The sequence below is a fragment of the Ovis canadensis genome, chromosome 10, assembly GCF_042477335.2.
Source record: "Ovis canadensis isolate MfBH-ARS-UI-01 breed Bighorn chromosome 10, ARS-UI_OviCan_v2, whole genome shotgun sequence".
In the NCBI taxonomy this organism is placed as follows: Eukaryota; Metazoa; Chordata; class Mammalia; order Artiodactyla; family Bovidae; genus Ovis; species Ovis canadensis.
Genome location: NC_091254.1, coordinates 42,994,279 through 43,021,661, shown reverse-complemented (window position 1 = coordinate 43,021,661; position 27,383 = coordinate 42,994,279). Strand labels below are relative to the sequence as shown.

At 40.5% G+C, this 27,383-nt stretch overlaps 2 protein-coding genes across 41 annotated transcripts in view; one reads left to right on the top strand and one right to left on the bottom strand.

The window, feature by feature from the left end:
• Window positions 1-7,640, top strand: part of FRY (FRY microtubule binding protein) — a 438,786-nt gene extending 431,146 nt beyond the window's left edge. For 3 of the 5 annotated variants that reach the window (XM_069601592.1, XM_069601588.1, XM_069601590.1), the window contains 4 exons: window positions 1,404-1,421; window positions 3,493-3,603; window positions 4,926-5,128; window positions 6,252-7,640. In XM_069601592.1, the coding sequence (XP_069457693.1) occupies window positions 1,404-1,421; window positions 3,493-3,603; window positions 4,926-5,128; window positions 6,252-6,510 (591 nt within the window). In that variant the 3' untranslated portion in view covers window positions 6,511-7,640. The remainder of the gene's footprint in view (window positions 1-1,403; window positions 1,422-3,492; window positions 3,604-4,925; window positions 5,129-6,251) is intronic. The other 2 variants (XM_069601589.1, XM_069601591.1) reach the window with 1 other exon arrangement.
• Window positions 1-27,383, bottom strand: part of ZAR1L (zygote arrest 1 like) — a 90,565-nt gene that overhangs the window by 23,259 nt on the left and 39,923 nt on the right. For 13 of the 36 annotated variants that reach the window (XR_011259401.1, XR_011259400.1, XR_011259403.1 and 10 more), the window contains 2 exons: window positions 6,358-6,734; window positions 3,977-4,084 (listed from right to left, as the gene is read on the bottom strand). The exons of 12 other annotated variants lie outside the window; for them this stretch is intronic. Coding sequence is in view for 1 of the 24 variants with exons in the window: in XM_069601603.1 (XP_069457704.1) it covers window positions 6,585-6,734 (150 nt within the window). In the remaining 23 variants the exon portion in view is untranslated. Of the gene's footprint in view, window positions 1-3,773; window positions 3,891-3,976; window positions 4,085-6,246; window positions 6,735-27,383 lie in introns of those variants that run through there. 11 more of the 36 variants (XR_011259413.1, XR_011259411.1, XR_011259414.1 and 8 more) reach the window with 3 other exon arrangements.

The window sequence follows — 27,383 nt, the reverse complement described above, 5'->3', positions numbered from 1 at the left end:
TATTTACAGCCAGGGTCAAAAAAACTACTCAGTAGACTTGATACAGCAGTCATCAATGTGCCAGACCCACACGGTATTACTAGCAATTACTAGACAAGAAGAGACCCTTAGAAGGCAGGGGGTGAGGCAGTTGGTACTTTATGTTTGAAGATACTAATAATTTGATAGTTTTATTAATAATAATTTGATAGTTTTATTTTTTGTATACTGTACCTTATGTTAAGTACAACATATTAAACTGATAATTTAGGTTTTTTGGAAAGAGTTTTAAAATAAGTGGTTTTTGTTATCGGTGATTAGAAACAGAAGATCCTTAAATATTTTGAAAACCCAGAACCAGATGTATTGACCCATAGTTAGAAATGGCCAAGTAGATTTTTTTTTAATGTTCTGTCAGGCTGTGGTAATCTCTTACCACATACAGAAACCTTCCCTAACAAGTCTATGATTAAAATATGGTGACACCAAAAATATGATAGCTGTAGTTGAACATGCCCCAGGTACAAATTTATATTCTTTTAGACTAACGGTTGGTTCTAGAAGGCTTTTAGAAATTCACTACTGGGGGAAAAATTATAAAAAATAAAATGCAAGGTTACCTGTCATAGCTCATACTTGTTTGGGAGGATAAAGACAACATTCAATCCTTTGAAATAATATCTAGCTCCCCTGTCAGAGGGCTTCCCTTGTAGCTCAGTTGGTAAAGAATCAGCCTCCAATGTGGGAGACCTGGGTTCATTCCCTGGGTTGGGAAGATCCCCTGGAGATCCAGTATTCTAGCCTGGAGAATTCCATGGACTTTATAGTCCATGGCGTCACAAAGAGTCGGACACAACTGAGCAACATTCACTCACTCCTGTCAGATATTCTCAATGTGGAAAGCAATATGACTAAAGAAAATGCCACTTAGATTGTTAATTATATGCTAATTAGATAGTCATAGTTCAGTAGATTCAGAGCCAAGCACATTACTCTGCCTTAACTAACATTTAGCAGTGACTGTTTGGGGTGGTAGTTCTTTCAAATTAATCCAGTGGCATCCTCACAGTTTTACTACATTTACATGTTATTCACATTTAGACACTAAAATCTTCAAGCAATACAAGTTTTCACTTATGGTCTCCAAGACCAACAGAATCTAAAGCAACTAATCAGAGAATCTAAAGGATCACAAATTATGTTTTCCAATGACATGTTTCCCATTAGAGCTTGTCTTAAACTGGACTGCTGTGCATGTTGAATGGGTACAACATTTGCAAGCATTTATCATGGTGGGGCGAGCGATGCTAATACTGCTAGACGGCTCTGCTCCTGAAGAGGGCCGTGCTTTCTGTTGCATGCAGTACACTGACCCTGTACTCTCTTTCCTTTCCTTTGTTTCCTGTGCCATGCTTGCTGTGTAGCAAATGGAATCTCTTGCAGTAAGTTAACTTTCTTTCATACTTTGTCCATTTAGGCATGGACCCATAACAAATCTTATTTTTACTGTGACTATTATATCTCTTAGCATGTTTTTCCCTTTTTTGTTTCATTTTATTTGGTAGACTAAGACATGTAGTTTTTATTAGCATTCCAGGCTGCTTTCCTCCCAAAAGAGAAACCTATGTTGCTATGAACTCTCATGCGCTAGGTGGGATATTTTTAGTAATAACTACCATTATTGGACACTTAGGAAAGTCAGGGTTTTCATAGCTGGGTTTCACCCTAACTTGTGAAAGGTAACATTCTGTTTTTAGATGATACTTTTTTATCTGCGAGTCTCTGGAAGTTGTCTTTAATACCTGATTTTGAAAGGTTTCCACAAACAAAAGTTTAAATGATCATAAAATGTGTTACTAAAACAACCAAAGACCTAATTTGCATTAATGAGTGAGTATAGCTACTTCTTTAAACTTAGGCTTGTTATAAGCACTGAGGGATCACATAAATCTAAGTAGAATTTCCCCCTGCCCTAAGGGCCAGGGAGAGAGGAGAAAGAAACACTCCATCCAGCATGGTCTTAGCACAAACTGGAGTCATTTTTAAAAATTAGGACCAAACATATGTTAATAATACCATTAATGGAATATTCTTCCTAAAAACCTAAATTTAAATTCTTGTCATTTCTCTCCTTAAAGTGATCTGGGGAAAACAATTTAAAGTCACCTCAGCAGCTGAGGTGACCTTAGCTGTCACCTAAGCACCTTAGCAGCTCTCAATTCTGCATTCTTTTTAGTCTTATTAAGCTTCCCTGGTGGCTCAGATGATAAAGAATCAACCTGCAAGGCGGGAGACCTGGGTCAGTTCCTGGGTTGGGAAGATCCCCTGAAGGAGGGCATGGCACCCCACTCCAGTATTCTTGCCTGGAGAATCCCTACAGACAGAGGAGCCTGGTGGGCTACAGTCCATGGGGTCACAAAGAGTTGGACATGACTGAGCAACTTTCACACACACACTAAAAGAAAGGCCCTGTTTATCCTTACTTAACCACATTTGAATGGTGAAGTGTTGGTTTAAGCCACATATTTAACCCACTTTCACTGGTGACTGGTGACTGCTGAGCCATGCAGTTCTGGTGAAGGCTGGCTGTCCTTTTCCTCTGGCAGAATCCTGTTCTCTACTTAGGAGCTAACCCTTTCTTGGGATTAAACAGGCAAAATTTAGAGGCCATTAAGCAGATATGGCTCAAACAGTAGTCATGATCATCGGTGTTGGAATTACTCATGGTTTATCCTTACTTTACAGTACATGTACACTATATAATGAAAACATTTTAAATTCTAGAGGTGTCTATAGGACTTAAGGCCCATTTTGTAGGAACAGTTTTTAAAAATTCTTTCCACAGAAAGTTTTGCATGCTTTTCATCATTTCTCCTGTTTGTAAGCACTTTAGGCCCTTTTTATATCTAATTCAACAAGTATCTGTTGAGCACTGATTAGAAACATTGTCAGTAAAACTGGCACAGAACCTTAGACAATCACATGACTTTTCCTGTGTTTACAGACCTTAAGATCTGTGCCTGCACCCTAAGTGGCAGCCAGAATTGTCACAAGGAATAATCTCGAGTGTCTCCTGAATTGATAAATTTTGACACCTAGAACCACTTAATGTTGTGCCTTTCAAATATACTTTTAATAAAAAGAAAATGTTTTAAAGACATATAGCTTATAAAAATTAACACAACCACAGCTATAACACAACCACAGCTGTAATTTGTAGATATTAAATCTAATGGGCAAACATAATGGAAATGTGGCAGTTCACCAAGTCCCTTTATAGCTACTAATCCTATTTAGTAATCTTCCAGGATTTGTTTTATTCTATATTATACTGTGAATTTCTCACTGATATTCATTGATTGGATTTTATTGTTCTGTGTTATTTAGAATGGTAATACCTAGTTACGCTTCCTTGTTTTAAAAAGAAGAAATGTTAGTCTCCACTAAGATTTCACTTACTATGTAAGAATGATCCTTAGTAACTATTTCTTCCTACACAAATTCTCTCTTTAGCAACTGGAACTGTGTCAGAGGTTGTATAAGCTACACTTCCAGCTGCTGCTGCTTTTTCAGTCCTACTGTAAGCTCATCGGCCAGGTGCACGAAGTCAGCTCCATGCCAGAGGTGAGCCCCCCCAACCCCCGACCCCAGGTCCTGCCATGAGCTCAGCACTGCTTTTCCTTTGTTCTCCCCCCGACCAGTTTATGCGTAATAAAATCACTTGAACATTTATAATCATTTCACTTAAGCACAAGTCTTAAAACACTAGTGTCTCCTATTTATTTCCGACCTACCTGGACACAAAATGCAAAGACAGCCTTGAGGGTCCCAGGGAGCCAGCTCATCATAGCACTGAGGGAGGTGCTCACCCTAGCGATGAGATCCACACACCTTCAGTACTTAAAACTTACCTAGATTTGAAATAAGAAATTCACTTTCAAGCTTAAAAACTATGTGTCTAAGACAGTCTAACAACTTATATAAAAGGCTTATTAACCTCATTTAATTTTGAGCCCGGGGCTGGAGTGTATCATCATGTCTAAGCAGCATCTGCGTGAAGACTGTCCTTGAGGGCTTCAGTTCTATAGCTTGTTCAGTGAGCAAGCTGGGAACGAAGAAAGGCAAAGATTTTGGGTAAATCAACTTCCCAAAGAAAATAGGCATCCTCAGTTTGCATTAGAAAGGGAAAAAAACCTTTAAATTCACATCTGTTCTTTTTTTAAATGCTCTTGGGGTCAAATTGCAATACAGCTATCTTCAACAGTACACTTTGGGGGCCCCAGAAGTGACACAGGTTCTCTTTATGGTTTATTTCTTAATAACACAGGATCTTCTGGTTCCAGTGAATCTAAGGGAAATCCTTACCTCTGTGATGAATACTAATGTGACATTGCAATTTTTCCTCCTCTCCCTTAAAATTATGTCTTTCATCTTTTCCCAATGCATAGGGATAGGGATAAAAATTTATTCTTCAAACAGGTCCATGTTCGTGATTACATTTATTGGGCACTTATGTGCCCAACTGTTTAAATAAACTGTGAGGTGGATAACATCTTCAGTCTCACAGCACTGAAGGCACTTAAGAGTCTATCTGCTTGACCATGTGGTAGTCAAGAATGCAGAAGTGGCATCTAAACCCAGCTTTACCCAGCTCCCCCGCCTGTTCTCTTAGTGCATTTTACCCCTATGTGTTCCCTTCTACTTAAACAGAAAACATTAAGAGGAGTCAATCTTTTATACAAGGAGAGTGTGCCAGCTGTTGATACAATTATTCAGTGCATACAGCCCCATAGCCCTACATATATCAGGCAGTATAGTTCCATCAGTCCTGTTTTTAGTTTACTGAGATACTAAGCTTGTGCTTAACCAGACGTCATACAATTTTAATTGGGGATGTAAAATCCAGCCTGCAACTAAATACACTAAAACTATATATTTTTTAACAGCTGCTAAATATGTCCAGGGAACTGAGTGACCTAAAGAAAAACCTGAAGGAGGCCACTGCAGCCATTGCAGCTGACCCTCTTTACATCGAGGGGGCGTGGTCCGAGCCAACCTTCACATCCACTGAGGCAGCCATCCAGTCCATGCTTGAGTGCTTGAAGAACAACGAACTTGGCAAGGCTTTACGGCAAATAAGGGAATGCAGGTAACGCAACTATTTGTATTGTTGTTTCGTTGCTAAGTCATGTCTGACTCTTTGAGCCCATGAACTTGTAGCCTTCCAGGCTCCTCTGTCCATGGGGTTTCCCAGGCAAGCATACTGGAGTCGGTTGCCATGCCCTCCTCCAGGGGATCTTCCTAACCCAGGGATCAAACCTGCATCTCTTAAGTCTCTTGCATTGGCAGGCAGGTTCTTTACCACTAGCGCCACCTGGGAAGCCCACTAGTTAGAGGTGGTTAAAAGAAATGCGTGCCTAACAGTCACTTTGTCAGGGCTAGGGACTAAATCACTATGGGAGGAAAACTGAGATGTTTATATAAATTCTCCTCAGATCCTTCCCATTACCATGACAGAAACATCAGGTTTCAGAACTTATTGTCTGAAATATGAGTGTTGGTTCTGGTTATCTGTCATCTCTAAAATGTTTAAACACTTGAAAGTATACTCCAAAGTAATTTTAAAACTAATTTTTTGAATGTATCCTTTTTGGGACTTTCTCCCTACATTTTGATAGTATATTCACATTCATTGTAACCACAATGCTATAGCAAATAAATGGACTCCATTCTGACTTTTTTTTTTGGCCACATCTTAGTTCCTCAACCAGGAATCAAACCTATGCCCCCCTGCAGTGGAAGCTCAGAGTCTTAACCACTAGACAGTGAGGAAAATCCTCCTATTCCTGATATTTTTATACTTAAGTTTTTTAAATCAAAATCAATAATAATTAATATTCTAAAACTGATTATAGTGATGTTTACACAATTCTGATTACCCAAAAAAGCCACAGAATTATATTTTGGATAGCTGAATTGTATAATGTGTGAATTTTCTCTCAATAAAAGCTTTTGTATTCAGAAAGTAGTTTTCTTATACTAATAAAGGAGAGGGAGGTAGGAGGGAGGTTCAGGATGGAACACATGTGTACACCCATGGCAGATGCATGTCAATGTATGGCAAAACCAATACAATATTGTAAAGTAACTGGCCTCCAATTAAATAAATTTATATTAAAAAAATAAAATTAAATCTAAGTAAATGCCCATTTAAAAAAAAACTCAATCTTATAACAGTGCCTCTAACCTCTGCTACTCTTTCCTGCCTGCAGAAGTCTGTGGCCCAATGACATCTTTGGAAGCAGTTCTGACGATGAGGTCCAGACACTGCTGAATATTTATTTCCGCCATCAAACTCTAGGACAGACGGGCACTTACGCATTGGTGGGGTCTAACCAGAGCCTGACTGAGATCTGCACCAAGCTGATGGAGCTGAACATGGAGATCCGGGACATGATCCGCAGGGCCCAGAGCTACCGGGTCCTCACCGCCGTCCTTCCCGACTCCAGCGTGTCCGGCACTAGCCTCTGACAGGAGCCTCCCATCCCCCATGGGCGCCACGCTGGGGATGCTGCCGTGCTGGGGTGACGTCATTCAGTGTCTTCTCAGCCTTCAAAAGGCTTGGTCAGACTGTTCTCCCTCTTGTTGCCTGTAGGACTTTTCATAAAGAGGATGGCAGAACTTCCCACGTGTAGCAATACTCTTAAGAACCAAGGTAGCGTAGGACTGCTCTGGAACAGCCTCCATCCATCATCCTGTGTGACACAAACGCATTATCCTTTTACTGAGCAAAAACTCACTACTGAAGGCGTGACTTCCATTGCATACCAAAGCCAACTACTCTGAACAATACCTTCCTTTCTAGAAACAATTTTAGATTGGCAAAAGTGCAATGTTTTCTTCACTAAAAAATATTTTATATTCTAAAACTTGTACATTCTTTTTCATTTTTCTCTGCCTTTGTTTTGTGTGTGTGTGTGAGGTGAGCTGAGGAAGGAGCAGGCAGAATGAAGCTGGCCACGGAAAACTGTAAGACGGTCAAAAGCTGACAGCCTGTGTATGTGAAAAGAGAACTGTAAATGGACAATTCAATGTACACTGAAATTTGAATACCATTACTGTGTCTAAAAGGAGCTGCTATGAAGTACCTTTCTTATGTTGCTAGGCTACTGTCTCGGAAAGCCCTGGATCTCTTTGCAGGGGTCTGTGATTAAGACCCTCGCACCAAAAATGGTCCAGACAGACATTTTTTTAAGGATCTTGGCTGCTTTTTATTAGAATGTTGCTTTTATGAACATATTTATACTACAGAAGGATGAGTGTTAATTTTAACCAACTTTGCCATTTTATAGAATAAAGTTAAAGACGTCCACATTATAAATTCCAAGTCTTTCCACCTGTTACGCATGCATATTTCAATATCCACGTGGATAGCTGGAAATAGGACATAAAGGTAAATATGAGTTGTCACTGTTTCTTAAGAAATGTCATTTTATCTGTAATATATATGTAAAGGGCCATTCTTAAGTTTTCCCCTTAAATTTAATGCTGTCAAGTGTTAGCTGTGTGCATGTAAACCTGTTGCACATCAGAAGCATATTCAAAGTTTATCTATGTAACTTATTCACTCTGTAAATACATTTAAAGTTTTTGTGATGTAATCTTGGTTGACATTCTGTTTAGAACTGCCTTTAAAGTAAAAAAAAAAAAATCATACCACAGGTTTTATTTCTATTTAATGAAGATTTTTGCTTTGATTTATATTTTTGCATGTGGGTTGCCATGATAACAACCCCAAGGAGTACCACACGCGTGTGTTCCATGACTGGCAGCCAGGGGGTTGTGAAGCAAGTACCATGACCCTGGGAAGCAGGAGGTCTCTGTAACCTCTTAAGATGGACACCAAAGACTGTAACCCTCAACCAGCTCTCACTATAATCAGAAGCAAGAAACCAGAAGACAAGAGCTCTCATTATCCACAGCCTATCATTAGGTTTTCATTCTTAAAATTTTGAAAGAGAACCATTAATGATAAGGAAAAAGTAGTGAGTTCTATTCTTTCACCACAACCCATCTATTCTTCACCCAACTCAAAAACGGGATCATGGAAACACACAACAATCTAATTTCTATGGTCTTCCTATTCATACTCCTTAGATTAACCAACGTAACTTGCTTCCTAATATACAACTAAATCAGAAGTAGTAATTTTCTAGACGTATCCACAACAGAGTCTGATCCAAGATTTTAATTTTACCACAGATACAATTATTACCTGGGTTTTAATGACTTTCTGGACATCGCTGTTAACATACTATTTTGATGATTTTCAACTTACCCTAAAGGTGATTAACCATAATCTGTAGGAAAAAACTGAATCACAATCTCTCTGGGGGGAAAAAAATTTCACAAAATGCAGGTTTCTGTGGTTAACAACACTAGGCAACTCTGAGTTCTGCTGGGACCCCCACTATAAAGGACTGATTAGTCGTGACTGAATTTTCCACCATGGCCTCTTACCCAGCAAAGAACCACCATGATTGGGTTATTCTTTTAACAAGAGTGTTTTTGAGTGATATCATCTGTAGTCATGAGAAGCAGTGGGTTTTTTTTTTTTCTGTTTTCTTATTTTTTTTAAACAGGTTAATGTGAAAGAGTTCTCCTTTTCCTGTTCTTAACCTCCTCTCCCTAAGTGAAGCAGAAGGGCCCTCTGAGGCTGCAGACAGGCCCCAGAGGAGCCCAACAATCAGTGACTTGAGAGCTGCCCACAAGCCTCCTGGGGTATCGGGTTCTCCCTCTGTTACTGAAGCCTTAATGTTCACTTCCCCAGGGGCAGGCACAGGAGAGGACGAGTAGGATATCTGCCCTCTCCTTTAGATGCCTATCTCCTCGCCTCTGAGGAGGAATACCTCCTCCTACCACCACGCTTTTTAGCCCTAGAGTGTCACACACTTTATCCACTGGCAAAAAAAAAAGCAATTCAGGCAGCTGTACTGCAACTTAAGACATAACTTGATTAACATTTAGTGTCCAAATTGAGTATTTTAGTAAAAGCACCATACATTTTAGAGGCATGTGAATGTCCTATTCCCACCAATAGTTAAGACTATTAATGTTAGTAAAGATGTGAGATAAAGATGCTTGTAATTTACCATTGCACAAGTGTGTACAAACATGCAGAGAGTCGATTCTTAAGGCTCTTCAGGTTCCAGACCTTAACACGGTTCCTTTCAGTGAATTGTGGAATTACAGAAATAAGGTGGCGGCGGGAGGTGGGTAAGTGTTCCAGGTGGGGTACCAGAGAGGTCCCAGAGAGGTCATGGAAGCTCTGTGCCCTCTCCCCAAACCCTGGCTACATACCTGTTCCCTGCAGGTGTTCATCTGTATCCTTGATCATATCCTTTAGCAAAAAAAACAGTAAACAGCACTACCTTTTAAGGCACATCCCTCCCGGAAGCTTGGCGTTATCCTTTCTACAACCTCGCTGCTCAGCACATAGATCAACATTAGCTCCCTCTTTGGGAGCTGGGCAGAAACACAGATGAATCTGCAGTTAAACAGAACCCTCAGAGAGATCCCCGGACAAGGACCTGAGCTCATCCTCTCACGAAAACACCAAAATCACAACTATCTGCTGAACAACCATCAGGAACAAATGACTAGAACCTACCAAAAAAGATAATCTACTGTCAAAGACAAAAAAAGAAGCCAGAACAACATGGTAGGAGGGTTCCATTTGCCATATAATCAAATCACATACCCACAAAGTGGGTGACCCACAAACTGGAAAATCATTTTATCACAGAGGTTCTCCCACAGGAGTGAGAATTCTGAGTGCCAAGTCAGGTTCCCCAGTCTGGGGGTCTGGCCGTCGGGAGGAGGAACCCCCAGCGCATTTGGCTTTGAAGGCCAGAGGAGCTTGACCGCAGGAACTCCACAGAACTGGTGGAAGGAAAAATGCCACTGTTGGAGGGTCACATAAAATTTCATGCACACTGGGACCCAGGAGAAAAAGCAGTAGCTTCATAAGAGCCTGGCCCAGACCTACCTGCTAGTTTTGGATGGTGTCCTGGGGAGGCAGAGGGCTGCTATGACTCATTGCAGGGACAAGAACACTGGTGGCAGAGGTACTAGGGAGTACTCATTTGCATGAACGGTCCTTGAGGTCACCATTTTGAGGCCAAGACCTAGCCTACCCAATAGCCCAAAGTCTACACTGCTGAGAGGCCTGAGGCCACACAACACAGCCCTGCCCTTCAGACAGGCTGCTTAAAGTCTTCCTGAGCTCACAGACACCTATAAACACACCTCTTGACAGAGCCAGCAATCAATGCAAAGAAGTAGAGGAAAACAACAGAATGGGAAAGACTAGAGATCTCTTCAAGAAAATTAGAGACACTAAGGGAACATTTCATGCAAAGATGGGCCTGATAAAGGACAGAAATGGTATAGACCTAACAGAAGCAGAAGATATTAAGAAGTGGCAAGATACACAGAAGAACTGTACAAAAAAAGATCTTCACGACCAAGATAATCATGATGGTGTGATCACTCACCTAGAGCCAGACATCCTGGAAAGTGAAGTCAAGTGGGCCTTAGAAAGCAACACTATAAACAAAGCTAGTGGAGGTGATGGACTTCCAGCTGAGCTATTTCAAATCCTGAAAGATGATGCTGTGAAAGTGCTGCACTCAATATGTCAGCAAATTTGGAAAACTCAGCAGTGGCCACAGGACTGGAAAAGGTCAGTTTTCATTCCAATCCCAAAGAAAGGCAATGCCAAAGAATGCTCAAACTACCAAACAATTGCACTCATCTCACACGCTAGCAAAGTAATGCTCAAAATTCTCCAAGCCAGGCTTCAGCAATACATGAACCGGGAACTTCCAGATGTTCAAGCTAGTTTTAGAAAAGGCAGAGGAACCAGAGATCAAATTGCCAACATCCGCTGGATCATGGGAAAAGCAAGAGAGTTCCAGAAAAACATCTATTTCTGCTTTATTGACTATGCCAAAGCCTCTGACTGTGTGGATCACAATAAACTGTGGAAAATTCTGAAAGAGATGGGAATACCAGACCACCTGACCTGCCTCTTGAGAAACCTATATGCAGGTCAGGAAGCAACAGTTAGAACTGGACATGGGACAACAGACTGGTTCCAAATAGGCGAAGGAGTACGTCAAGGCTGTGTATTGTCACCCTGCTTATTTAACTTAGATGCAGAGTACATCATTAGAAACACTGATCTGGAAGAAACACAAGCTGGAATCAAGATTGCCGGGAGAAATATCAATAACCTCAGACATGCAGATGACACCACCCTTATGGCAGAAAGTGAAGAGGAACTAAAAAGCCTCTTGATGAAAGTAAAAGTGGAGAGTGAAAAAGTTGGCTTAAAGCTCAATAACCAGAAAACTAAGATCATGGCATCCAATCCCATCACTTCATGGGAAACAGATGGGGAAACAGTGGAAGCAGTGTCAGACTTCATTTTTGGGGGCTCCAAAATCACTGCAGATGGTGACTGCAGCCATGAAATTAAAAGACGCTTATTCCTTGGAAGAGAAGTTATGAGCAACCTAGACAGCATATTGAAAAGCAGAGACATTACTTTGCCAACAAAGGTCCATCTAGTCAAGGCTATTGTTTTTTCAGTAGTCATGTATGGATGTGAGAGTTGGACTGTGAAGAAAGCTGAGTGCCAAAGAATTGATGCTTTTGAACTGTGGTGTTGGAGAAGACTCCTGAGAGTCCCTTGGACTGCAAGGAGGTCCAACCAGTCCATCCTAAAGGAGATCAGTCCTGGGTGTTCTTTGGAAGGACTGATGCTGAAGCCAAAACTCCAATACTTTGGCCACCTCATGTGAAGAGTTGACTCACTGGAAAAGACTCTGATGCGGGGAGGGATTGGGGGCAGGAGGAGAAGGGGACAACAGAGGAAGAGATGGCTGGATGGCATTACCAACTTGACGGACATGAGTTGGAGTGAACTCTGAGAGCTGGTGATGGACAGGGAGGCCTGGTGTGCTGTGATTCATGGGGTTGCAAAGAGTCAGACACAACTGAGTGACTGAACTGAACTGAACATCACAGCCAGAGGGATAAAACCCAACTCCATCCATCAATGGGCTGGCATGAATCCCTCCCACCAGGAAGCCTGAACAAGCCTCTCGGACCGTACTCATCTACCAGAGGAAAGACACCAGAAATGAGAGGAACTACAGTGCGGCAGACTGTGGGACAGTAAACACACAAAGTTAGACAAAATGAGATAGCAGAGGAATATATTCCAGAGGAAGGAACAATATAACATCCTAGAAGAATAAATAAGCTAAATGAAGATGGGCAATCAAATCAAAAAAGAAATCAGAGTAATGATAATAAAGATGACCCAAGATCTCAGATGTCCTTCTTACCATAGGAGACTGGAATGAAAAAGTAGGAAGTCAAGAGATACCAGGAGTAACAGGCAAATTTGGCCTTGGGAGTACAAAACAAAGCAGGGCAAAGGTTCACAGAGTATTGCCAAGAGAACGCACTGGTCATAGCAAACACCCTTTTCCAACAACACAAGAGAAGACTCTACACTCGGACATCACCAGATGGTCAACACCAAAATCAGATTGACTAAATTCTCTGCAGCCAAAGATGGAGAAGCTCTATACAGTCAACAAAAACAAGACTAGGAGCTGGCTGTGGTTCAGATCATGAACTCCTTATTGCCAAATTCAGACTTAAATGAAGAAAGAAAGTAGGGAAAACCACTGGACCATTCGGGTATGACCTAAATCAAATCACTTACTACTATACAGTGGAAGTGAGAAACAGATTTAAGGGATTAGATCTGATAGACAAAGAGTGCCTGAAGAACTATGGACAGAGGTTCATGACATTCTACAGGAGGTGGTGATCAAAGACCATCTCCAAGAAAAAGAAATGCAAAAGGCAAAATGGTTGTCTGAGGCTTTAGAGATAGCTGAGAAAAGAGTAGCTAAAGGCAAAGGAGAAAAGAAAAGATATACCCATCTGAATGCAGAGTTCCAAAGAATAGCAAGGAGAGAGATAAGAAAGCCTTCCTCAGAGATCAATGCAAAGAAATAGAGGAAAACAATAGAATGAGAAAGAGTAGAGATATCCTCAAGAAAATTAGAGATACCAAGGGAACATTTCATGCAAAAACTGGCACAATAAAGGACAGAAATGGTATGGTATAACAGAAGCAGAAGATATTAAGAAGAGGTGGCAACAATACACAGAAGAACTGTACAAAAAAGATCTTCACGACCCAGATAACCATGATGGTGTGATCACTCACCTAGAGCCAGACATCCTGGAATGCCAAGTCAAGTGGGTGTTAGGAAGCATCACTACGAACAAAGCTAGTGGAGGTGATGGACTTCCAGCTGAGCTATTTCAAATCCTAAAAGGTGATGTTGTGCAAGTGCTGAATTCAATATGCCAGCAAATTTGGAAAACTCAGCAGTGGCCACAGGACTGGAAAAGGTCAGTTTTCATTCCAATCCCAAATAAGGGCAATGCCAAAGAATGTTCAGACTACCACACAATTGCACTCATCTCACACGCTAGCAAAGTAATGCTCAAAATTCTCCAAGCCAGGCTTCAACAGTACGTGAAGGCTGAACTTCCAGATGTTCAAGTTGGATTTAGAAAAGGCAGAGGAACCAGAGATCAAATTGCCAACATCTGCTGGATCATAGAAAAAGCAACAGAATTCCAGGAAAACATCTATTTCTGCTTTATTGATTACACCAAAGCCTTTGACTGTGTATATCACAACAAACTGTGGAAAATTCTTAAAGAAATGGGAATATCAGACCACCTTACATTCCTCCTGAGAAATCTCTTAACCTGCTACAGTTAGAACCGGACTCTAAACTGGGAAAGGAGTACGTCAAGGCTATAATTTGTCACCCTGCTTATGTAACTTCTATGCAGAGTACATCATGTGGGATGCCAGGCTGGATGAAGCACAAGCTGAAATCAACACTGATGTGAGAAATACCAATAACCTCACATGCGCAGATGACACCACCTTATGGCAGAAAGTGAAAAGGAACTACAAAGCCTCTTGATGAAAGTGAAACGAAAGAGTGAAAAACCTGGCTTAAACTCAACATTCAGAAAACTAAGATCATGGCATCCAGTCGCATCACTTCATGGCATCCAGTCCCATCACCTCATGGCAAATAGATGGGGAAACAATGGAAACAGTGATGGACTTTATTTTCTCGAGCTCCAAAATCACTGCAGATGGTGATTGCAGCCATGAAATTACTAGACACTTGCTCCTTGGAAGAAAAGCTATGACAAACCTAGACAAACCTATAACAAAAAGCAGAGACTTTGCTGACAAAGGTCTGTCTAGTCCAAGCTATGATTTTTCTAGTAGTCATATATGGATGTGAGAGCTGGACTATAGAGAAAACTGAGCATCAAAGAATTGATGCTTTTGAACTGTGGTGTTGGAGAGGACTCCTAAGAGTCCCTGGGACTGCAAGGAGATCAAACTGGTCAATCCTAAAGAAAATCAGTCCTGAATACACATTGGAACGCTTGATGCTGAAGCTGAAATTCCAACCCTCTGGCCACCTGATGCAAAAAACTGATTCACTGGAAAAGACCCTGATGCTGGGAAAGATTGAAGGCAGGAAGAGAAGGGAATGACAGAGGATGAGATGGTTGGATGGCATCACCGACTCAATGGACATGAGTTTGAGCAAGCTCCAGGGGGTTGGTGATGGACAGGGAAGCCTGATGTGCTCTAGTCCATGGGGTCACAGAGTTGGACGTGACTGAGCGACTGAACTGAAGATCTCAGGGAAAGAATGGAGGTACAGACTGAGAAGACACAAGAAATGATTAACAAAGAGCTAAAAAGTTTAAAGAACAGAGATATACAAAACAATAACTGAAATGAAAAGCAGACTAGAAGGAATCAATAGCAGAATTAAGATAAGTGAGGTGGAAGACAGAATGCTGCAAATCACTGCAATGGAAGAGAATAGAGAAAAGAATGCAAAGAAACGAGGACAGTTTAAAAGACCTCTGGAACAACATTAAACTCACTAATATTTGCATTAAAAGGGTACTAGGAAGAAAATAGAGAAAGGACCTGAGAAAATAATTGAGGAAAAAATACCTGAAAAATTCCCACAGGGGAAAAGAAATAGTCACTCAAGTCCAGGAAGTGTAAAGTCCCCACAGGAAAAACTCAAGGAGGAATCAGCCAAGACACATATTAACCATATTGACAAAAATTAAAGACAAATAGAAAAAAAAAATTTTTTTTTAGAGAAAAGCATCAAATAACATAAGGTTATCTGATAACATAAGGTTATCAGCTGATTTTTCAGCAGAAACCCTGACGGCTATAGGAGAGTGGCACAATTTAAAGTAATGAAAGGGGAAAACCTACAACCAACAATACTTTATCTAACCACTAAGATTCTCAGATTCAACAAAGAAATCAAAAGCTTTACAGACAAGCAAAAGTTAAAGAGAATTTAACACAACCAAACCAGCTGAAGAAACTTCTCTAAGTGGAAAATAAAAGGCCACAATTAGAAACAAGAAAATTATGAACAGGAAAGCTCACTGGTAAAGGCAAACATTTACTTAGGGTAGAAAAGCATCCACACACAAATATGATATTTAAACCAGAAATAGAAAATGAGAGTACAAATGCAGGATACTGAAAATACATTTAAAATTAAGAGACCAGCAAACTTAAAACAATCTTGTATATACATAGACTGGTATATCAAAACCTCATGGTACCCTCAAACCAAAAATGTATAATAGGACTTCCTTGGTGTCCCAGTGGTTAGGAATCTACCTGCCAATGCAGGGGACACAGGTTCCATCCTGGGTCCAGCAAGATTCCACATACTGTGGCAACTAGGCCCATGCACCGTAGCTACTGAGTCCAAACACTAGAGCCCATGCTCCACAGCAATATAAAGAGATGACTTTACACATTGACATCACCAAATGGTGATGAGATCAAATTGCCAACATTCACTGGATTACAGAGAAAGCAAAGGAATTTCAGAAAAACATCTCTCTCTGATTCATCAACTATATGAAAGCCTTTGACTATGTGGACCATGACAAACTGTGGAAAGCTCCAGGAGAGATGAGAATACCAGACCATCTTACCTGTCTTCTGAGAAACCTGTATGTGGGTCAAGAAGTAATAGTTAGAACCCTGTATGGATCAACTGATTGGTTCAAGATCGAGAAAGGAGTATGACAGGGCTGTCTTCTGTCACCCAGTTTGTTTAACCTATACACTGAGTACATCATGAGAAATGCCGGGTTGGGTAAGTTACAAGCCAGAATCAAGATAGATGGGAGAAATGTCAACAACCTCAGATATGCAGATGATACCACTCGAATGGCAGAAAGCGAAGAGGAAGTAAAGAGCCTCTTGATGAGGGTGAAGGAGGAGAGGGAAAGAGCTGGCTTAATACTAAATATTTAAAAAATTAAGATCATGGCATCTGGCCCCATTACTGCATGGCAAATAGAAGGGGAAAAGGTGGAAGTAGTAACAGATTTCCTCTTCTTGGGCTCCAAAATCACTGCAAATAGTGACTGCAGCCAAGAAGATCTTCTGACTTCATGGCAGGAAAGCGATGGCAATCCTAGACATTGTGTTGAAAAGCAGAGACAATACTCTTCTGATAAAGGGCTGCATAGTCAAGGTTATGGTCTTCCCAGTGGTCACGTATGGTTGTGACAGCTGGACCACAGAGAAGGCAGAACACCAAAGAACTGATGCCTTCAAACCGTGCTGTGGAAAAAGACTCCTGAAAGTCCCCTGGACAGCAAGGAGACCAAACCGGTCAATCTTAAGGGAGATCAACCCTGAATATTCACTGAAGGACTGAAGCTGAAGCTCCAGTATTTTGGTCATCTGATACACACAGACGACTCATTTGGAAAGTCCCTGATGCTGGGAAAGATCGAGGGCAGAAGGAGAAGAGGGCGTCAGAGGATGAGACAGTTGGATGGCATCACCGATGTAATGAACATGAACTTGGGCAAACTCCAGGAGATGGTGAGGGACAAGTAGGTCTGGCATGCTTCAGTCCATGGGGTCTCAAAGAGTCGGATACAACTGGGCAGCTGAACAATGAACAATAAGGAAGTAAAAGACCTGTACTCTGAAAACTGTAAGATGCTGATGAAAGAAATCAAAGATGATGCAAACAGATAGAAAGATACAAAATGTTCTTGGACTGGAAGAATCAATATTGTCAAAATGATTATACTACCTAAAGCAATCTGCAGATTCAATGCAATCCCTACCAAATGATGGAAGGGCATTTTTTGCAGATCTAGAAAAGAAAAATCTTGGTCTGAAAGCACAAAGACTCCGAATAGCCAAAGCGATCTTGAGAAATCAAAACAGAGCTGGAGGAATCAGGCTTCCTGACTTCAGACTGTATTATAGAGTAATAGCAATCAAGGGCTTCCCTGGTGGTTCAGGGGTTAAGAATCTGCCTGCCAATGCAGGGGACTCAGGTTCAATTCCCACTCCAGGAAGATCCCACCTGCAGCAGAGCAACTAAGCCCACATGCCGCAACTACTGAGCCTGTGCTCTAGAGCCTACAAGCCCCAACTACTGAACCCTGGGCACCTAGAGCCCATGCTCCACAACAGAAGCCACCGCAATGAGAATCCCCATTCACCACAACTAGAGTAAGCCTGCACACAGCAACAGAGAGTCACCACATTCGAAAAATAAAATAAATAAATCTTAAAAAAAAAAAAAAAGCTACAGTAAAACAGTGTGGTACTGGCACAATCGTACAGAAGAGAAAGTCCATAAATAAACCCACACACTTATCATCAATTAATCTATGATAAAAGAAGCAAGAATAAAAACAAGAGAAAAGATAATTTCTTCAATAAGTGGTGCTTAGAAAACTGGGCATCTATATGCAAAAGAATGAAATTAGAACACTCCACAACACCACACACAAAAATAAACTCAAAATGGATTAAAGACCTAAATATAAGACTGTACGCTCTAAAACTCTTAGAGGAAAATATCCGCAGAACACTGACATAAATCACAGCACTATCTTTTTGGATCCACCTCCTAGAGTAATGAAAACAAAAATAAACAAATGATACCTAATTAAAGCCTTTTGCACAGCAAAGAAAATCATAGACAAATTGAAAAAATAATCCACAGAGTGGGAAAAAATATTTGCAAACTATGCAACTGACAAGGGATTAATCTCCAAAATATACAAACAGCTCATGAAGCACAATATGAAAAAAAAAAAATCCAAATCAAAAACTGGGCAGAAGATCTAAATAGATCGCTTCAAAGAAGATAAACAGATGGCCGAGAGGCACATGAAAAGATATTCAGCATCACTAGTTATAAGGGAAATGCCAATCAAAACTACAATGAAGTATCACTTCACACTGGTCAGAAAGGCCATTATTAAAAAAAAAAAAAAAAAACTACAAACAATAAATGGTGGAGGGCTTCCCTGGTGGCTCAGTGGTAAAGACTCTATCTGCCATTGCCAGAGACACGGGTCCAGTCTCTGATCTGGAAAGATTCCACATGCCATGGAGCAAATAAGCCCATGTGCCACAGCTCCTGAGCCTGTCTTATGGAGGTCGGGAGTTGCAATTACTGAGCCCACATGCCGCAACTACTGAGCCCATGTTTCACAACTACTCACCTTCACACACCCTAGAGCCTGTTCTCCACAACGAGAAGCCCATGCACCAAAATTAGTAGTCCCCGCTCTCTGCAACGAGAAAAGCCCACACAGCAACAAAGACCCAGCACAGCCGAAAATAAATAATAAATATAAAAATTTTTTTAAAGAGAGTTCCCTTAGAAGAGTAAGAAAATAAATGCTGGAGAGGGTATGGAGAAAAGGAAAGCCTCCTACACTGTTGGTAGGAATGTAAATTGAAACAGCACTATGGAGAACAGTATGATGGTTCCTTAGAAAACTAAAAATAGAGCTACTATATGATCCTACAATCCCACTCCTGGGCATATGTGTAGAGAAAACTATACTTTGAAAAGATACATATACCCCAACGTTCACTGTAGCACAAGTTATAATAACCAAGATATGAAAGCAACCTAAATGTCCATCGATGGATAAATGGATAAAGATGCAGTATATATACACAGCTATCGAATACTATTCAGTCATACAAAAGAATGAAATAATGCCATTTGCATCAACATGGATGGACCTAGAGATTATCATACTAAGTAAGTCAGACAGAGAAAAGGCAAATATGTTATCACTTACATGTGGAATCTAAAAAAAAAAAAATACAAAGGAACTTATTTACAAAATTGAAACAGACTCAGAGACTTTGAAAACAAACTTATGGTTAACAAAGAGAAAATCTGGGTGGAGAGGAATATATTAGGAATTTCAGGTCAACATATACACACTACTGTATATAAAGCATAAACAATGGGAACCTGGGGTATAGCACAGGAACTCTATTCAGGACTCTGTAATAACTGAGATGGGTAAGGAACTGGAAAAAGAATAGATATGTGGACTGTATAACTAAAACACTCTGCTGTACACCTGAAACTAAAACACTGTAAATCAAATAGACTCCAATATAAAATTTAAAAACAAATCAAACAAGAAATAAGGGGACCTCCAGACTGCTTGTATTAGCTACTTACACCTGCTTCTAAATATCTGTCCAAAACACATGAACGTCAGTATCCATGGGTGGTTTTACAGCATCTTAATTATATATCATTAAAATTGGAGGCTTTTTAAAGCTTACTTTTATATACTTACTCAGAATTAATTACAATGTGAATGCCTATCATGAGCTGAGCTTTTTCCTTTATTCAGCAAATATTTATCACATACCAGTTTTCTGAGCTAGGCACTGTTTTGGGGGATACTGCAGATACCAAAACAGATACATCTCTGTCCTCAAGGATTTTATGTTTTCATGGAGAAGATGAGCTTGTTTTATCTATGCCAGGCCATGAAGAACAAAAAAACAGGACAGAATAACTAGGATATGGTTCTGGGTCAGAAAAGGGGTCAGAGAAACCTTTCTAATATAGTATTTAAGCAAGTGTGAATGAAGTAAGGACATGGAATCAATATCTGGGGAAAGAACGATCCAGAAAAGAGAGAAGCAGGTGCAAAGAGCCTGAAGCAGGAGCTTGATCCCCTGCTGAAGGCACAGCAAGAAAGCCAGAAACCTGAGTGATCTGAGTGCAGAGGCGAGTGGCCAGACGGTGGCACAAAGGGTCATGTGGCCCAGGAAGAATCTGGGCCTTTCCTGAGTGAAATGGAGAGCCACTGGATGTTGGGAGGCAGAGCAGTGACAGCCTCTGACCTCGGACCTATGTTTTAAAAGGATCTCTCTTCTTGGAATGATGGAAAAATTATTGAAATAGCATTGATCATTACACAACATGGTGAATATACTAATGTCACTCAATTGTGTACTTAGATGGTAAACTTCATGTTTTATATATATATTTATTTTAACCACACAAAAATAATATTTTTAAAAAGGATCACTCTGGGACTTCTCTGGTGATCCAGTGGTTAAGACTACCTGCCAAAGCCTGTTATACAGAGTGAAGTAGGTCAAAAAGAGAAAATATCATATATTAATGTATATATATATGGAATCTAAAATGATTGATTCTATCTAATGAACCTATTTATAGTGAAGAAATGGAGATGCAGACGTAGGAAACAGTCTGCCTTACCTCAACTAGAGATGGACACACTGGGAGAAGAGAAGGGAGGACAAACTGAGAAAGTAGCATTGACATATACACACAATCGTGTACACAGATAGCTGGCGGGAAGCTGCTGAACAGCACGGGGAGTCCAGCCTGACTCTCTGTGATGACTAGAGGGGTGGGATGGGGTTGGGAGGGAGGCTCAGAAGGGAGGGGTATATGTATAAAATTTTGACTGATTCATGCTGATGTATGGCAGAGACCACTACAACATTGTATAGCAATTATCCTCCAAGAGAGAAAAAAAATCTGCCTGCCAATGCAGGGGACACAGATTCGGTCCCTGGAACAGGAAGATTCCACAGGCCCTGGTGCAACTAAGCACGTGTGCCACAACTACTGAAGCCCGCACGCCCTGGAGTCTGTGCTCCACAACAAAAGAAACCACAGGAATGAGAAGCCCATGCACAACTAGAGAGCAGGCTGGCCACAACTTGAGAAAAGCACGCACAGCAACGAAGATCCAGCACAGCCAAAAATAAATAAATTCGTTTTTTAAAAAAAGGACCGCTCTGGCTGCTTTATGCAAAGTAGACTATAAGATGGCAGAAGTGCGAAGACTAGTTAAAAGACTATTGCCACAGCGCAGTCATGAGAGATGCTGGCTTGGGCTAGCACGGTAGCAACGGAGGTGATCAGAAATGAGCCTACTCTGGACATATTTCAGAAATCGAGCTAACGGAACTTGATGACGACACATAGAAATGTCAGCAACTCTAAAATCTGGTCCAAATAACTAGAAAATAGAGTGGCTGCTTACCAAGATGAGGAAGTGGACATTTGGGAAGTGGAAATCAAGCTTTACTATCACACATTAACTCTGAGATGCCAAATTAGACACCCAAGACAAGGCAGATGAGCAAATGGATGGATGTTTGAGTGTGTGACTGAGAAGTTTATAAACATAGATATGCTATATACAGCCTCTGAGGAAAAAATAGGATACACACCTGTCTCTCCTGTAAGAATCAGAGTGTAATGAGTTTGAAACCTTAGTTGCACATTAAATTGTGCAAGAAACTAAAAAAACAATACCCACTCCACTCCTCCAGAGATTGATTTAACTGGCCCAACATGTATGACTCCAGGGCTGTTTAAAGTTCCCAAAGTAATTCTAATCCACTGCCAGGACTGAAACATTCTTTGATGGTTCTTGAACCTAAGAATCACCAGAGTCAAAAGTCATCAATGACTCAGAGTCATTACCTGAGTCATCACTCAGGTAAATCCAGAGCACGGTCCGTCAAAGCAGCATTTTAATAACCATCTCACTTTGAAAGTCATTGAATTAGGAGAAGTTTACTCTTCAGTAAAGTCCATGCCTCCATCATTTTTCCACAGAGGGTGTTTGTGTAGTGATTCAGCACCAAATTTGTCACTGTTACTTTGTTTTGCATTTAAGGTCACCAGAAGTTAGTGACTAGAATTCACACAGTACACTAAAAGAACAGTTTCCTGTCAGACGTTTCCTTCTCTGACACCATCTCCTCTGGCCCAGAATTGCTTTTAACAGCGAACTCTTGCTCTAACACAGAATGTTAACGTTGGGTTCCAAGAACACTGGCCACCTGCCACTGGCTTCTGGGAGTTACTGGGCCAGGAGGCTGACAAAGTTCCTCCTTGTTCCCTTCTAAGATTTCCAACCCATCTCTCCATATTTCTATTTTAAACTGTCCAGACACTTTAAAATTCATGCTGCCCAGCTACACTAACCATCCTCCTTCCTCAAGCCCATGACCATCCTGATCATACACAGCGGTGGTCTGTGAACGTCAAGCACATTAGAGTCATTGGGGAAACTTTAAAAAACTTTAAAAATACTATAGCAGGTCCCACTCCAGATCCCTTAAATTAAACCCTCAGGACAGCGCCCAAACATGGTTACTTATAAAGTTCCTTGGAGGATTTTAAGTTGCAGCTGTGGATGAGAACAGCTGACCTAAAACCATAGCTTAGTGCCGTCTTCCTCTAAAATGCCTGATATCATTCCCAGGGACTGCAACATTCTTGAGGCTAACCTAAACAGTATCTTTTTCCTCTCGGCTTTAACATTCTTATCTCCAAGAATCTCTGCTTCCCTCTGTCTCAACTTGGCCACCCAATTTCATGTACATGCATACTTAGTCACTCAGTCGTGTCTGGCTTTTTGTGACCCCATGGACAGCAGCCCATCAAGCTCCTCTTTCGATGGGATTTCCCAGGAAGAATACTGGAGTAGGTTGCCATTTCCTTCTCCAGGGGATCTTCCCAATCCAGGGATCAAACCTGAGTCTCCTGCATTGGCAGGCAGATTTTTTTTTTTTTTTTTTTTTTTACCACTGAGCCACCTGGGAAGCTCACTCAGCTTCACAGTATACCAAAATCCTACCCATAGCAACAGCTCTAGAATCTCATGTTTAAGCATCTCACTCACACACTTCCAGGCTCCTTTAACTCTGGAATCCTACCCTCTCCAGCATTTCTTCTCCTGTCATGCATAATGGATCTGTAGACCTCATTGCTTTTGCCGCTACCCACCACCTACCTTCACTCCACTTTTGAACGAGTTAAATTTCATGGATTATAATCACCCCCTTGCTGACAGTCAAAAATATCTTTCCCCCATCTTACTCAACTAGTTCAAACCTTTCCACATGTACACATGCTGAACCATGATATTACTAGAATACAACTGCAATCAAGCCTAATTAAGAGTGCTAAACCTCAAAATGAGCCCTCAATGCTATCAGTCAATCCTAAAATACAATTTATGCTCCTTGATAATTTCAAATTCCCATTATCTGCAGCTTTCCCACACCTTTCTTTTGTATTCCTATTAAGGTATAATTGGGTCTTCCCTAATGACTCAGAGGTAAAGAATCTGCCTGCCAATGCAGGAAACAAGGGTTCAATTCCTGGGTTGGGAAAATCCCCTGGAGGAGGGCACAACAACCCACTCCAGTATTTTTGCCTGGAGAATTCCATGGACAGGGGAGCCTGGTGGGCTACAGTCAGTGGGGTCACAAAGGGTCAGACATGACTGAGCGACTAAACAACAGCAACAAAAGGTATGAATGACATACATTAGTTTAGGTATACAACATAACGATTTGACATCTGTGGCACTGCAAAATGATCACCCCAGTAAGTCTATTTACCATCTGTCACCACAGATAATTACAAAAAATTTTTTTTCTTCTGATGAGAACTTCTAAGAGTTAATTTCTCAGCAACTTTAAATTTTGCAACAGAATATTATTGACCAACAGAATGGGAAAGACTAGAAATCTCTTCAAGAAAATTAGATACCAAGGGAACATTTCATGCAAAGATGGGCACCATACAGAACAGAAACGGCATGGATCTAACAGAAGCAGAAGCTACTAAGAAGAGGTGGCAACAATACACAGAAGAACTGTACAAAAAAGGTCTTCATGACCCAGATAACCACGAAGTATGATCACACACCTACAGCCAGACATCCTGGAATGTGAAGTCAAGTGGGCCTTAGGATGCATCTCTACAAACACACCCAGTGGAGGTGATAGAATTCCAGTTGAGTTATTTCAAATCCTAAAAGATGATGCTATGAAAGTGCTGCACTCAATATGCCAGCAAATATGAAACTCAGCAGTAGCCAAAGGACTGGAAAAGGTCAGTTTTCATTCCAATCCCAAGGAAGGGCAATGCCCAAAAGTGTTCAAACCACCACACAAATTGCACTCACTTCACATGCTAGCAAAGTAATGCTCAAATTCTCCAAGTGATGCATCAACAGTACATGAACCAAGAACTTCCAGATGTTCAAGCTGGATTTAGAAAAGGCAGAGGAACCAGAGAACAAATTGCCAACATCTGTTGGATCATAGAAAAAGCAAGAGAATTCCAGAAAAACATCTACTTCTGCTTCAATGACTACGTTAAAGCCTTTGACTGTGTGGATCACAACCAACTGTGGAAAATTCTTAAAGAGATGGGAATACCAGACCACCTTACCTGCCTCCTGAGAAACCTGTATGCAGGTCAAGAAGCAATGGTTAGAACCGGATATGGAACAATGGACTGGTTCCCAACAGGGAAAGCAGTATGTCAAGGCTGTATGTATACTGTCATCCTGTTTATTTAACTCATATGCACAGTACATCATGCGAAATGCCGGGCTGGATGAAATACAAGCTGGAATCAAGACTGCTGGAAGAAATACCAACAACCTCAGATATGCAGATACCACCACCTTTATGGCAGAAAGCAAAGAGAAATTAAAGAGCCTCTTGATCAAGGTGAAAGAGGAGAGAAGTAAATTTGGCTTAAAACTCAACATTCAAAAAATGAAGATCATGGCATCTGGTTCCATCACTTTGTGGCAGATAGATGGGGAAACAATAGAAACAGTGACAGACTATTTTCTTGGACTATCACTATGGATGGTGACTGCAGCCATAAAATTAAAAGATGCTTGCTCCCTGGAAGAAAAGCTATGACAAACCTAGACAGCATATTAAAAAGCTGAGACATCACTTTGCCAACAAAGCAATACAGTCAAAGCTATGGTTTTTCCAGTAGTCATATACAGATGTGAGGCTTGGACCATAAAGAAAGCTGAGTGCCAAAGAATTGATGCTTTTAAACTGCAGTGCTGGAGAAGACTTCTGAGAGTCCCCTGGATAGCAAGGATATCAAGCCAGTCAATCCTAAAGGAAATCAACCCTGAATATTCATTGGACTGAGGCTGAAGCTGAAGTTTCAATACTTTGGCCACCTGATGTGAAGAGACGACTCACTGGAAAAGACCCTGATACTGGGAAAGTTGAGGGCAGGAGAACTGGACAACAGAGGATGAGATGGTTGGACGGCATCACTGACTCAATGGACATGAGTTTGAGAGTGCTCCAGGAGATGGTAAAGGACAAGGAAGCCTGGCATGCTGCAGTCCATGGGGTACAAAGAGTCGGACATGACTCAGCAACTGAACAACAACAATTATTGATCACGATGTATATTACCTCCCAAAAGCTTATTTATATAATGACTGGAAATTATATTTTTTGATCTCCACCCATTTTGCTTACCCTCCAACCGCCCCCTCCAACTCTGGCAACCATCAATCTTTTCTCTGTACCTATGAGTTTGGTTTGTCTGTTTTTCAGATTCCACAAATAAGTGAAATTACACAGTCTTTGATTCTGTCTTATTTCACTTAGCACAATACTCTCAAGGTCTATCCATGTTGTCTCAAATGGCAAGATTTCATTCTTTAGCATGGCTGAATGGTAGTCCATTGTACATATTCATCACATCTTCTCTATCCATTCATCCACTGATGGACACTTAGGTTGTTTACATATGCTGGCTATTGTAAATAATGCTGTTTTGAACATTGGGGTGCATGTATCTTTTCAAATTAGTGTTTTTATTTTCTTTGAATAAATAACAGAAGTCATATTGCTGGATCATATGTAGTTCTATTTTTAATTTTTCAAGGAACCTCTATACTGTTTTCCACAATGGCTGCACCAATCTACATTCTCATCAACAGTGCATTAGAGTTTTCTTTTATTCACATCCTTGCCAACATTTGCTATTTCTTCTCCTTTTGAGAGTAACAATTCTAATAAGTGTGAGGTGATATCTCTTTGCGGTTTTGGTTTACACTTCTTTGATGATTAGGGATGTTGAGCATCTTTTCATGTGTCTGTTGGACATCTCTATGTCATCTTTGAAAAAATGTCTATTCAGATCCATTTTCCTAACTGGATTTTTTTGCTGACTTGTATCAGTTCTTTATATATTTTAGAAATCAACCCCTTATTCAATATACAATTTGAAAATATCATCTCCCATTCAACAGGCTGGCCTTTTATTTTGTTACTGGTATCATTCCCTGTGCAGAAGCTTTTTTGTTTATAGTCTCATTTGTTTATTTTTGCTTTTGCTGTCACTGCCTTTGAAGTGAGACTCAAAAATAACACCAAGATCAACATCAGAAATTTACCACCTCTGTTTTCTTCTAGGAGTTTTAAGGTTTTTAGACTTATATTCAAGTCTTTAAGTTAATTTCTGTGTATGGTGTAAGATAGTGGTTCAGTTCCATTCTTTTAAACATGGCCATTCAATTGTCTCAACATCATTTACTCAGGAGACTGTTCTTTTTCCCACTGTATATTCTTGATTCTTTTGTCATAAATTGATTGACCATACGTGCCTGAGTTTATCCAAGGTTCTCTATGCTGCTCCACTGACCTGTGTCACTGTTGTTATGCCAATACCATAACAGTTTTGTTTACTATAGCTTTGTAACATAGATTGAAATCAGGCATACCTCCAGCTTTGTTGTTCTTAACAAATATTGCTTTATTTTTTCAAAACTCTGATTCTGTATAAATTTGGGGGTTGCTCTATTTTTGTGAAAAAAGTCATGAGTATTTTGGTAGGGACTGCATTGAGTCTATAGATTACTTCAGGCAATATGGTTATTTTAACAATATTAATTCTTCCAAACAAGAACAAAAGACACAGACTGAAAATCAGGGTGTAGAAAAAGATATTTCACACAAATGTTAATGACAAGGAAGTTACAGTAGCAGTACTCATATAAGACAAAGTGGATTCTAA